The 13,093-nt window shown below is 43.0% G+C and overlaps 2 protein-coding genes across 4 annotated transcripts in view; one reads left to right on the forward strand and one right to left on the reverse strand.

Moving 5' to 3' along the window:
• Positions 1-3,274, forward strand: part of pdlim7 (PDZ and LIM domain 7) — a 45,892-nt gene extending 42,618 nt beyond the window's left edge. For all 3 annotated transcript variants that reach the window (XM_063018419.1, XM_063018417.1, XM_063018418.1), the window contains one exon: positions 79-3,274. In XM_063018419.1, coding sequence (XP_062874489.1) covers positions 79-165 — 87 coding nt within the window. In that variant the 3' untranslated portion in view covers positions 166-3,274. The remainder of the gene's footprint in view (positions 1-78) is intronic.
• A 5,484-nt stretch (positions 3,275-8,758) lies between these two features.
• Positions 8,759-13,093, reverse strand: part of unc5a (unc-5 netrin receptor A) — a 159,017-nt gene continuing 154,682 nt past the window's right edge. Inside the window, exons 15-16 of the mRNA XM_063018420.1 lie at positions 12,844-13,022; positions 8,759-8,924 (exon numbers count right to left, since the gene is read on the reverse strand). Coding sequence (XP_062874490.1) covers positions 8,759-8,924; positions 12,844-13,022 — 345 coding nt within the window. The remainder of the gene's footprint in view (positions 8,925-12,843; positions 13,023-13,093) is intronic.

Here is a 13,093-nt window from a genome sequence, read left to right on the forward strand (position 1 = left end):
GATTGTTAGCTAAACACCAAACAAGCTTGTCCAAAAAATGTCTGAGATTGATTAGGAATCCTAATGTTCTTCTTTCAGCTTTGCCACGTCAACCTGGAGGGCAAGACGTTCTATTCGAAGAAGGATAAGCCGCTGTGTAAAGGTCACGCCTTCTCTCCTCTTTGAGGATCCGGGCTCTGGTGCTTGAGCGGGAGCGAGTCCAAATACTTCGCCAAGAGTTATAACGGTTATAAATTACAATGTGTTGCTTCTGTGTCCTGGACTGATATTTTTTATACTGTAATAATGACTTTTCTTTAGTATAAAATGAATATGAATGTGTTGTGATCCAGAATAATGCTCATGTTGTGAGAAAACCATTGCTTTCTATATAAATAAATAAATAAATAAATAAAGTAGAAGTGGGTGGGTTTTGTTTTATGTTGCATGGCTCCAGTGACTTGGGTTTGTTTCCTCTGGAGTTCCTACAAGCATCCCAAAGACCTGCTGATAGATCAGTTGGCTGCACTATAGCATCACAACAAGAATGTCCTGGGTTCAGTTCCCGGGTGGAGCGGTCCTAGTCCTTTCTGTGTGGAGTTTGCATGTACTCCCCGTGTCTGTGTGGGTTTCCTATGGAAGCTCTGGTTTCCTCCCACAGTCCAAAGACGTGCATGTGAGGTGAATTGGGGATACAAAATTGTCTATGACTGTGTTTGATATTATACTTGAAATGATGTGTAAGCAAACTACCTGTCCTGTCATGAACGTAAGCAAAGTGTGTAAAACATGAAATAAAATCCTAATAAACAAATGAATAATAGATAAATATTCCTGTTTGGTTGCATGCAATGGTTTTCTTTTGGCATGAGTGATTATGCTGGTTTTGTGCCACCCTGCAGTTAGCATTTTGTCCTGTCAGTATTTATGAAGCTTTTATACATGGAATAATTGTGAATTATATGTGACTCGATCTGTCCTCCTGTATCAAGCTGGTTAAGAACGGAGCTAAGAGAACTTGGTGTAGGTATTATTGGTACCTGACAGCTTCACTGTGCAGGGTCTTGATTGTAAGCTTTAGCTTCTGTCTACCGTCTATGTTTGTACATGCATTTTTTTTTAGAAAGCTTGCTTTGCTCCCATCCTCTTCCACCTCATTTAAAAACAGACCAGTAGATAAACTGGACAAGCCAAATTGAGCTTAATTGTGACTGAATACGATTGTGATACCCAGTGATAGACCGGCATCTTGTGCATGTTGTAAACTCGCCCTGTGCCAACTGTTCCACTGGCGGGGATCGACATGCACAAGCAAAGCACCCTGTTTATGATTGGTTAGATCTTGTGGTCCACATGGTCTAGTTCTACAGATCATTCATTCTGCCAACGCATAGAGCTTGATGGAAATCTCTAAGTTGTGCTCCTCCCTTGCACCCAGTGTTATTGGATTAGAACGAAGCATAAAAGAAGAATTTCTAGAACCGAATTGAGCATCATGTTGGTCCACAAGCATGAACACCCAGGCGTAAGTCTGTCATACTAGCTCAGTGTAGGGATGGCACGGTCACCTCACAGCAAGAAGGTCCTGGGTTCCATCCCCGGGTCCTTTCTGTGTGCATGTTCTCCCCGTGTCTGTGTGGGTTTCCTCCGGCAGCTCCGGTTTCCTCCAGTCCAAAAAACATGCAGGTGAGGTGAATTGGAGATACTGAATTGTCCATGACTGTGTTCGACATTAAACTTGTGAACTGATGAACCTTGTGTAACGAGTGGCTACCGTTTTCGTCATGGATGTAACCAGGGTGTAGAGCATGACGTTAAAGTCATAAAAAAACAAAAAAACAAGCTCAGTGCGGCTCTCCGATCCTTTAAGGCGCGCAGCGGTCCCTCTCTCCCCGTGCCCGGGCACTTAAGGTAATGGCAAACCCACCGAAAATGAAAAATGAGCCCCTGGCAGATGAACAGCAGTGCATTAGCACTGATTGCAAGCGCTTCATATTGACCCCACCAGTGATCTTTACGTGCCTCTCATACAGAGCGGCCGACATCTATCTGCTTTAATCCGGCAGGTAGTTGTAATTAAGGGAAGGCTTAAGGCCTGCATACGCTCGGCTCATTCCGTGCACACGCGTTAATGTCTGCAAACATAACGGCCGAACAAAGACCGACTTCTGCTGATCAGAGACTTTTATATTCGCAGCATCGCTCTCTCTCTCTCTCTCTCTCTCTCTCTCTCTCTCTCTCTCTATCTCTCGCACTCTCTCTCTCTCAGAAAAATGAAACGGCAAAGTCGGGATTGAATTTAACCTTGAATCATGAGGATGTTTCTGCTCTGTGTTGTTTGTTATATTGAATCAGTGTGATTTGTGTGATCGTCCTCACTGACACGCTGATAATCTGATCAATGCCCGATTCTGCAGTTGCATAATTACTGAAGTGCTTATGTAGACGGCGTATTTATTACTTGGGTTTTAGCCCAGTAAGTTTATTCAGTGCATGTCTACCCCGTTTTTGTACTTCTCTTAGATTAAACGGAGATGGTTTAATGCAGAATGGTGGTGTATGTCATTTAATAATTGAGAAAAATATTAATCAAAAGGCTCGTAGTGGTAAATTACACCATCTCACTACCGCTGGCGAGAGTTTGAACCTCAGAGACACGACTGGCTATGTCTGAGGCCCTGCGATGGATTGGCGTCCTGTCCGGGGTGTGTCATTGCCCACAGTGACCATGACCAGGACAACACGGTGGTAAAACATGGAAATGAAATTTGAAAGAGATTATTACCTCTGCTGAGATCCTGATTTGAATCTCGGCTGTGCTGTCGGCTGACCGGTGTACACACAGACATGATTGGTGATCGAAGCCCTGTGATTGATTGGCGCCCTGTCCAGGGCTGCAGTGGTTGTGCTGCCAAATGAACAACAAGCAATACAAAGAACCATAATGTAGTAGCGCTACCCCAGCAGATCCAGTGATGATTTTATGGCCTTTTTAACAGGAATGTCAGATATCTCGACCCTTGTGTACTTAAAAAGACTCGAAACGGTCACCAGATATTCAGTTTTGATTCATAACAGTTCTGTGATCACAGACGAACGTTACATGTTTGTAAAAATGTCGGTCACGTATCGCATTTTGCTGGAATATTTACGATTTAATAATTATATAATCATTCTGACTAGCCTGACTGAAAGTATTCCATGTAATAGGTTCTTTTTTAATAGCTCTGCACCTCTAGATGTTGTTATTCACCTTATATTTAAAATAAAGAACTGCTGTATTCTTTTCACATCATTTTTTGTTACTGTTGAACATTTATTCAGTATTGTTAATAAAATTTTCAATGGTTTATTTCTGATATAAACATAATTCCACTCATGAATTAATTCTGTAGACTGTAGCATGTATTTCAGGCTGAATTAAAAGCTGATTGACAGTCTGTATTCAGCCAATCATAGATCTGAAAACAGATGCTGTAGCAGTATTTATGGATTATTGAATAGCTGGTTAACATTTCATGTGTTCTGCACTGTATTCAGAAGGTTTGCTTCTTCTGCAGCGGGACAGAAGATCTAACACTGCGGTTTCTGTGCTTAGTTTAGCTTTTATGCTTTTTTTGGTGGCTCAACATTTATTTTTTTTAGCCTTGGGGTAAAAATTAGATGCTAAAGAGGCAAAAGTGCAAATGGCTGCTTGTTAACAGCTTTCTGAATGACAGTAGTAGTTTGTATGCAACCCACAAATTGTACGAGGGATTTTCAAAGTTTCCTCACTTGTATATTTTGGTTATAAGAGGTGAGGGTGTAGTAGGAGGAGTAATCGCTCGTGTCTGAGAGTGAGAGACACTTATAGTCCGGATTTAGCTCCATCTGATCACCTTTTTGGATGCTCAAATAAGCTTTAAGGGGAAGAAACGTTTACTATCAAAATCCAGACTGTCTCCGTTTACTGTCAAAATCCCGACTGAAGTGAGAAACTCCGTCCTGACCGTCAGGTTGGCGACATGTACGATATCACAGATGACGTTAAAGAATCGAATGGCTCATAAACTTTGGTAAGCGACTTCCAGAGACGTGTACGCGTAAGTGCCGAAACATGTTTTTGGTTGAGCTCGTAGCCACTGATGCGCCGCTGCTTTCACATCATCACATGAAAACCTTCTTCCCCTTAAAGCTTTTCTGAGCGTCTAAAAAGGTGGAAATGAGATGGAGTTAAATCCAGACTACAAGCGTCTCTCAGACACGACCAATTACGACGACTCCTCCTCCCACCCTCACCGCTTATAACCACAATATGAAAGTGAGGAAACTTTTTGAAGATCGCTGGTATATAATGAGGCTGCGAGGGCTGAATAAATGAGATCAGATTGATCAGTGTGAAAGATAAAAGATTATAAACACAATATTCCTTCAGTATAAAAAACTCCACTCCGTATTTAACAATATATAATTTATTTACATCCATTTCAGGTTGAATTACTATACATACTTTCTGAAATTTTATAGATATATATATGTACATAAGGCCAAGTAAATACTTGAAAGCACTTATAAACGAATTTTCAAAATTCTACCCACAAATCCATTTCATTGTCCAAAAGTACAGAAAAAAACCTCCCCATCGCTTCACGGGGGGCGTCCTGTTAGCACAAAGTCATCGACGACGTTCACGTAGACGAGGAATAAAGGAAATTACAAAAGAATCCCTTTAAAATATGGTTTAAAAAAAGAATTGTACAATTGCATAAGCGCTGTGGCGTGATAAATACAGCATTCTGACTCGCAGAAAGGCAAGAAAAAATCCAAGAACATTCACAGGTACACAAGTCTACTGTTTTCATGTGGAAAATCAGTTCAGTAAAAGTAACGGTACGCTCACACACACACACACGTTCGTTTATACACGACGGCTATCTATGAGGTCGACGTAATGTACAATCGCTGGGATTCGACTGGCTTTTCGTATCGATTCATCGGTCCGAGAGATTGGCTTAGACATTAAAAAGTGCCATTTTTTCCTTTACTGTGTGTGTGCTGTATAAATAAATGTTCATCTTTAATCTGACGTTATAGACGGGATTTCTGAAGTGGGTGAACATTTTTTTCTTTCCTTTTTTAATGTCATTTTTCCATTTTTTAACCAAAATAAACCTCATCAGGTTCACAAACGCCTTTAGACAAAACAAAACAAAACAGACTGGCCTAAATGCTGCAGAAATCCTGGACCGTAATGGCTAAACGATCCAACCTCGACGAACGTAACGCCAGTTTAAGTGCTAGATAAGAAACGTCGAACTTGCGTCACGGATGAAACGTTTACTATCAAAATCCCGACTGAAATGAGAAACTCCGTCCTGACCGTCAGGTTGGCGACATGTACGATATCACAGATGACGTTAAAGGAGGTCCAAAACAATCGAATGGCTCATAAACTTTGGTAAGCGACTTCCAGAGACGTGTACGCGTGTAAGTGCCAGAATATTTATAAAAAAAAATTATATACAACATGAATTGTATAGATGAAAAGGAACCGATTCAAAACCAGAAGGTTCCACTGAAAGCTCGACACCTTGTATTGTACATTAAAGCAATATTAATAAAATCTGACCATATAATCATTAAAAATAAACAGTGTGATCAGTTATTTATTGTTTAATGCTTAATAAATGATCGTGGCAGCTCAGGTGGCGCAGCGGTAAAACACGCTAGCACACCAGAGCCATCCGGCTGGGCTAGACGCCTACACGAACAACGATTGGCTTGTTGTTCGTACAGGGTGGGAGCCGGATAGGGACGTCATAACTGATGCGATTACGACCACTGCTGGCTGATTGATGCCGCCTGCACAGAGTCAAGGATTAATGCATTGATCAGGGTGTGGCTCTCCGTACACAAGGCTGACCTGGATATGAACTCGCCTCGTGCAGGCGAAACGATGCAGTCGGCTACTGCACGTGTCAGAGGGGGCGTGTGTCAGTTCGCTCTCCTCAATTAGGGCGGGGCTCAGCACCGGTAGAGAGGAAGCGTAATGCAATTGGGTAAAAATTGGACACGCTAAATCGGGAGAAAAAAATAAATGATATAATGATAGTGACGTGGATTTAAAGAAACTCCTGCGTGATCAGAATCTTCAACCTTCCTGAAATGCAGCTCAGTGCAGAGAGGCTTCAGTTCCAAATTTGCTTTTATTTATTTATTTATTTTTACCTGGTTGTGAAGTAAAGCTTTAAAATCAAAACCCTCTCTGTTACTGAGCACGTTTAGCTTTTTAGACCTGGATATGAATGAAAGATCTTCATTAATACTCGGGTCTGGTCTGCAGTGTCGGGACTTCAACACCTTATTTTAAACTGATTCCATTTAATGAGTCAAATCAAGTCAGTAACTTAACCGTCCAGTTTCCACAGGATTACCCTGGACGAGATGAAGTAACGCACCCTGGATGGGATGCCAGCCCACTGTGGGGCCTTTTCCCCTTTTCGGCTGCTCTTGTGTTTAGAAGTCGCCACAGTAGATCTGGTCTACACATCTGACGCAACCCTCCTATTTCTATCCATGCTTGGCACTCAGATTGCACTTCCCATTGGCTAGGCTGTTTCTGCCATCCCTCCACCCCTAATCATGACCAGGCTGTGGCCCGACCGGCCGATAGCACTGCTGAGATTCAAACCCCGAATCCCCAAATTTATCTCTGCGCCACTTGAGCACAGCCTTTGTAAATCATAATTGGTTTGTTAAACTGGATTGAATTTTCCATAGCTAGTAATTTAGCACAGCGACTGAGCTGGTGAGATGTTAAACCAGCTTCATGCTATAATTTAAACATGAATGAATTCCATAATAAATTTAGCTGGTGGTGTAAAAGTTAATAACCTGTCATGTCATTACTGGTAACGTTTGAGAATCGAGTGAAATCCTTGTAGTTTTTGCCCAAACTGCTTCTATAAAACACGGGAGTTATTATTTTGCCGTCCGTCACAAGGACAAATCATGAAAGAGTGTATAAAGGACTTCCCCAAAATTACTACCCCAGATATTACCAGTACAGGTCCCAGTTGTGACTTCTGGGTGCTACAGAGTTTGCTAACATGGATTCAGCTGAGCTGGTTGAAGTTGGCATAGTTGCATCATAAATGTTGAAATATAATGAGCGTAAAAGTTGTAATTAAAGTGTAATTAAAAAATTAAGAGCTTGTAGCTTTGCATCGCACAGAAAACTCGTCTTTCTGTTCGGTGTGAAGAGGATGTGACCCAGACTGCTGGGTAACGAAGAAAAAGAACAATCCCTGAATGAGTTTCTTATTTCCTTAAGTTCAAAACGTGCTTCTTCGTACCATCCTGCGACTCCACGTGAACCCGGCCACGCGTGTCAGGACGGCCGTTACCGTCGTTGCTTTTAGTGATTTTCTGAATATGGCTTTGGACAGCAGTACAGCCACGTTACTGTGGTAAAAATCGATGTAGGACTCACACACACTCGCTCGCTGTTTTAAAAAGCAGCACGACTGCCTGTGAAACCTCCTTCATTGAGTTTATTACGTCTTTAAAGGTGCGTTGGGTTGAATTTAGTGGTAAGAAGGTGGAATACGCGATCAGTGTGAGTTTTATGACTACAGGGCCGTCGAGTGTGTGTCTGTAATATTACAGACAAATGGAATGAACACAACACATGTGGACCGGACCGGACCTGCGTATTTCATGTGGTGTTTTTTAAATTGCTTCAACACTTCAGTTTCACTGTGTTTTGCATATTACTCCTTATTTAAAAACAATATAAATATCGACTTGTGCACCTTTAAACTGTAAATGATACTGATTGCACCTTTAAAAGTACACAGGAACCTCGATTTAACGGACTAAAACGCAGCACTCAGGTCCACAAAAGTGCTAAACATGCACATATCATCAACAGTAAAATAAACGATGTAAACAGAGATGTAAATAAATATTAAAATTGGTGTCCTGTACTACTGGGGAGAGATTTTATTTACCTTGTGTTTTTTTTGCCGTGATCTTATAGTGGGGACTCACAGTCTCTATTACTCCTTTAATGCCAGAACTAAGCCCTAGTACTTGCGAAAGTGAAGCATAAAACACAGAGAAAAAGGCGAGAACAGAGCGAGACTCCTGACAAAATAAAACCTATCACTCATGTAAACAGAGAGACGTGCGCCAACTAGTGGACGATTACTGAACTACTGGTCTTGGGACGCTTCTCACGGGAATTTTAAACAATTCAGTTTTTCAGATTTTGTCCGTTAAATCCATGAAATGGAGGTCCGTTAAATCGAGGTTCCTCTGTATTTTGAATGGGAAGTAAGGCGTGGCCTTGTGACTTAATGTTTTCAGGTATTGCATGTGATCAAATCCAAATAGATGCCAAACAGCCACCCAAAATGTGTAGGGACTGGATTTGATCTCCCCATTCTTTGCTTTAGCTACAGTTTCGCATTCATGTATTTCCGGTAAACATCGCTTCGTCGTTATTTTCTTCTTCAGTAAAAATCGAACAGAATACAAATCGTTTCTGATGAATACAGAGTGATTTAGGACAGGGCCGGAACATCGGTGGGGTTTTATACACGTTGACGTACTTTGCTTGTGTGAGTGTGTGTGTGTGTTTATTTTAGTCACAGCACACCCAGTTGGTGGCTTCACCCTGTTAGATTAGTCCTTTACCTCATTAACAGAGGGTTCGAACCTGCCCCCATCCCCCCACCCGCCCCAGAACTGAGTCAGACCGTCCTCGGTCACGTTCGCGTGGGTGTGTGTGTATATGTTAGCACTCCCCGTCCGACACCAGGAATATCATGGCCTCCTGCTTGCCGATCTCGGCCATGATCACCGCCAGCTGGTTGAGGTTCCCGCTGTGGAAGTGCTGAGCTTCCCAGAGGTCCAGGATCACCGACGTCGGGCTCGGTTTTGACGCGAAGAAGTTCATGTGTCTGAAAACACAAACACAAGCGGCGTTAATTCTCCTCCAATTGCATTACGCTTCCTCTCTACTGGTGCTGATCCCTGCCCTTGACTGAGGAGAGTGTGACTGACACACGCCCCCTCCGACACGTGTGCAGTACGGACTGCATTTTTTTCACCTGCACGAGGCGAGTTCATATGCGGATCAGCTTTGTGTACGGAGAGACACACCCTGATCAACGCATTATCCCTCGACTCTGTGCAGCGCCATCAACCAGCCAGCAGAAGTCGTAATTTGCTCAGTTATGAGCTCCCTATCCGGCTCCCACCCTGTATGAACAACAAGCCAATCGTTGTTCATGTAGGCAAGCAGCCCAGCCGGATGGCAGATACTCACGAGCGTGTTTTACCGCTGCGCCACCTGAGCACCCAATTCACCTCTCTTAACTCATAACCAACACCTCCAGTCGTTTCTGTCCCGTGACGCAGAAGGATTCGAGCTTTTATTCTCATTATGTGATGATTAGTGCAGCGCTGGCGGAACGATTTTCTCCTCTTTTGTTTACAGAGGAGACGTTAACGGAGCTCGGTGATACATCTGAGATCTATTGTGCTCTTCATCACCTCAGATTTGTTAAATCTACAGCGGCTCGGTTGTTATGTTCTTTTCTCAGTGACCAGGCTGATTTGTTTTGCTTTTTAAGCAGTAAAAATTGCAATATTTATTCTAAAGTCGCATTTACTGTCTGGCTGACTGACCTTATATCGACGTTAGTTCATTGACTGAATCACTGACTCATTTATCCCGACTCACTAAAGCCTGACTGACTGGATTCTGTTCTAAATGACCCAAAACCTATAAAATACTTATTTTAAAAGACTTAATGACCGACCGATGGACTCATTCATCGACTGACTGACTTTTTGACTGATCCATTAATGGACTGAATGACTTAATGACCAATTCATTGACTGAATCATTCGTTGACTTAATTACTGAGTGATTCTCTGTCAGATGGATGTAGTCGCCAATTTACCAAGATGAAATCTCTTATTCACAGGAGGATTCAAACCCTTGATTCAGTAGTTTGTAGCAGCATTTACAGCTACAATACACTTACTTAACTACTAATTAAGCACTAATTACTATTTACCTGATTGATTTATTAACTGTGTTCCTGCAGAACAGATCTGACTCTGCTGATTGATTCACTGATTCACTGATTCCACAAGTGACTCACTGACAATCACTAGACTAGAATGCCTGGAGGTTTGTTTGTTTGTTTATTAGGATTTTAACGTCATGTTTAACATTTTGGTTACATTCATGACAGGAACGGTAGTTACTCATTACACAAGATTCATCAGTTCACAAGTTTATATCCAACACAGTCTTGGACAATTTTGTGTCTCCAATTCACCTCACTTGCACGTCTTTGGACTGTGTTGGAGTGTTTGGACTGTGTTGGAGTGTTTGGACTGTGTTGGAGTGTTTTGCTATGCCAGTGGAAGTGCTGCATTGCAGATAGACATAATAATAAAGACAGGCTAGCCCATCACCGCTGAGATCTGGGTTTGAATCTATCGGACATGATTGGCTGCGCAAGTGTGTTCCAGCCTTGTTGACAGTATTAGTGTAAATGGAATAAAAAATAATAAAGAAATAATAGTTCATGTAAAATGTCATGAATCTTTGATGCAGTTATAGTGACTGACTGATGGGCTAGCCTGTCTTTATTATTATGTCTATCTGCAATGCACCAGTTCCAATGGCAGCAAAACACTCCCAGTCCATAAAGCTACCAACATGCTTGACAGTAGGTACACTGTTGTTGGGTTTACATGCTGTAACTACTCCTCCAAGTATTCTAGTCTAGTGATTGTCAGTCTAGTGATTGTTGTTAGTCTATTAAATTAGTCCTGGGGTGCTCGGGTGGCACAGCAGTAAAGTATGCTAGCTAGGATCTGGGGGTCCATGATTCGAACCTTAGCAGTGCTAGCATCCGGTCAGGCGTCTTCATACATGTGATTGGTTATTGTCCGAGGACAAAAGGGGTAGCCGAAACAGCCTAAATATTGCGGGGTGCACTTGTCTTGGTGCTCTCAGAGCCGGTCCCAAGCACAGAAAGAAATAGGAGTGTTGCATCAGGAGGGGCATCCGGCGTAAAAACTGTGCCAAGTCTGGTATGAGGACCAGATCCGCTGTGGCGACGCCTAAATACGGGAGAAGCTGAAAGAAAAAATGAGTCTATTCCCTCATGGAACGTTCCTGCTTGTGTGTATTAAACACGAATACATCTAATTTATAGAGGAGAAATAGTGGTGTGTGTGAGTGTGTGTGTGTGTGTGTGTGTATGTGTGTGTATGTCTGAATGATTGCACAAACCAAATAATAAAGAATTCACGCATTCTGATTTTTGAGCTGAAATGCTCATTAATTAATTTACCCCAAAATCTATGCTGCGCTCGAGTTCTCGTCTCACCCGGGCGTCCGTTCGATTTCAGTATTTAGGAGTCAGAGGCGATGTTTGTGACTACGCTCGGATTCGGGTACCTGTGACCTTTCCTATTGACCGTCCACGAGCTTTCAGATCAGATCCGATCGATGAGGCTCACGTGGGCCGTTCCTGAAGGGAAGGCTGTTGGATGTGACCGTTTCCTACATGTCCAGGGGCTTAAAGCGTCCGTCTCGACATGATCCCGAGAGGATCGAGGAGGCTGAACACCAAACATGTAAACAAATACTCGTCCCTACACGCGTCTCGACGAACAAAACCAGAATGGATTGTTCTGCGGATGTGCGCTAATAGAAGCCCTGTCGCTCGGAATGGCTAATTAATTGGACCAGGTAGTTTATTGGACGAATCAAGTGGACAATTACGCTTCATTAGCTGCAGGAAGTTAACTAGAAGCTTAATTAAATCACAGCCTGGTCGTTTCCTGTGGATTCAGCCGGCGTTCAATAAGAGTGAGGAATTCGCCCAACAGCCAGAGCCAATGCTACTCTAGCAAGAAGGTCCTGGGTTCGATCCCCTGGCAGGGCGGTCCGGGTCCTTTCTGTGCAGTTTGCATGTTCTCCCCGTGTCTGCGTGGGTTTCCTCCCACAATCTAAAAACATGCAGTCAAGTTAAGAGACAAGTTGGAGACACTGAATTGCCCTATAGGTGAGTGTGTGTATGTGTGTGTGTGTGTGTGTGTATGTGTGTATGTGTGTGTCTGCCCTGCGATGGACTGACGCCCCGTCCAGGGTGTTACTGTGTCCCTTGCGCCCATTGAAAAGCTGGGATAGGCAACAGCAACTTCCCCCCACCGCGACCCTAATTGGATAAGCAGTTAAGACAGTGAGTGAGTATATGGCCAAAAGTATTTGGACGCCTGACCATGTTCAAAAACAACTGCTATTAAAATAGAGTGACGTCTATGTGATGTTTTCAGCTAGAACAACAGCAACTCTTAAGAAAAAGTATGTCTGTGGGAATTTGTACCCATTTAGTAAAAAAAAAAATGACAGCATTTGTAATGTTGGGCACTGATGTTAGTCACGAAGCTGATTAATTAGAAGTGGATGTTCCGGTTCATTCCAAAGCTTTTCTTCATGCTGTAACTGTAACAAAGCTTTGCTTCATGCCATGCTGTAACAGGGTCCTTCCCTAAGCTGTTGTTTCTTCTTTCTCACAACGATGTAAAGCTTGATTAACTGTAAACCATGTCGCTTGTGTTCCAGGAACAAGCCTGTACGATGGTACGCATCCCAACAGTAAGTGTTCCTGCCCATTGACAAGTGCACTTCCCAATGGCTGGGCCAATCATGTGCATGCAGATGCCCGACCGACTGATAGCACCACTGAGATTTGAACCCTGGATCCTCAGATCTCAGCAGCTTAAAATACCACTGCGCCAGCCGTGAATATGAAGTTAATGAGGGATTTTAAAACACAGAATCGTCACCTGTCCAGTTTGAGTCTTTGGGCGAGCAGTCTCCAGTCAGTTCCGTTAGGACACGGTGCATCCAGACTGCTGCAGATCTTCTGCCGGATGAGGTAGGGGATCTGAAAGGCGCTGGGGCCAGCCAGGGCCGGACTGCTCTTATCCATCAGCAGGAGATCCGAGTCTAACGGTCGTGTGTCCTGCAGAGAAGTACCACGGTACTGTGAGATTACTGTTTACGTTCATACTATTAATATAAATCATAAAGCCC

The sequence above is a fragment of the Trichomycterus rosablanca genome, chromosome 22, assembly GCF_030014385.1.
Source record: "Trichomycterus rosablanca isolate fTriRos1 chromosome 22, fTriRos1.hap1, whole genome shotgun sequence".
Classification (NCBI taxonomy): Eukaryota; Metazoa; Chordata; class Actinopteri; order Siluriformes; family Trichomycteridae; genus Trichomycterus; species Trichomycterus rosablanca.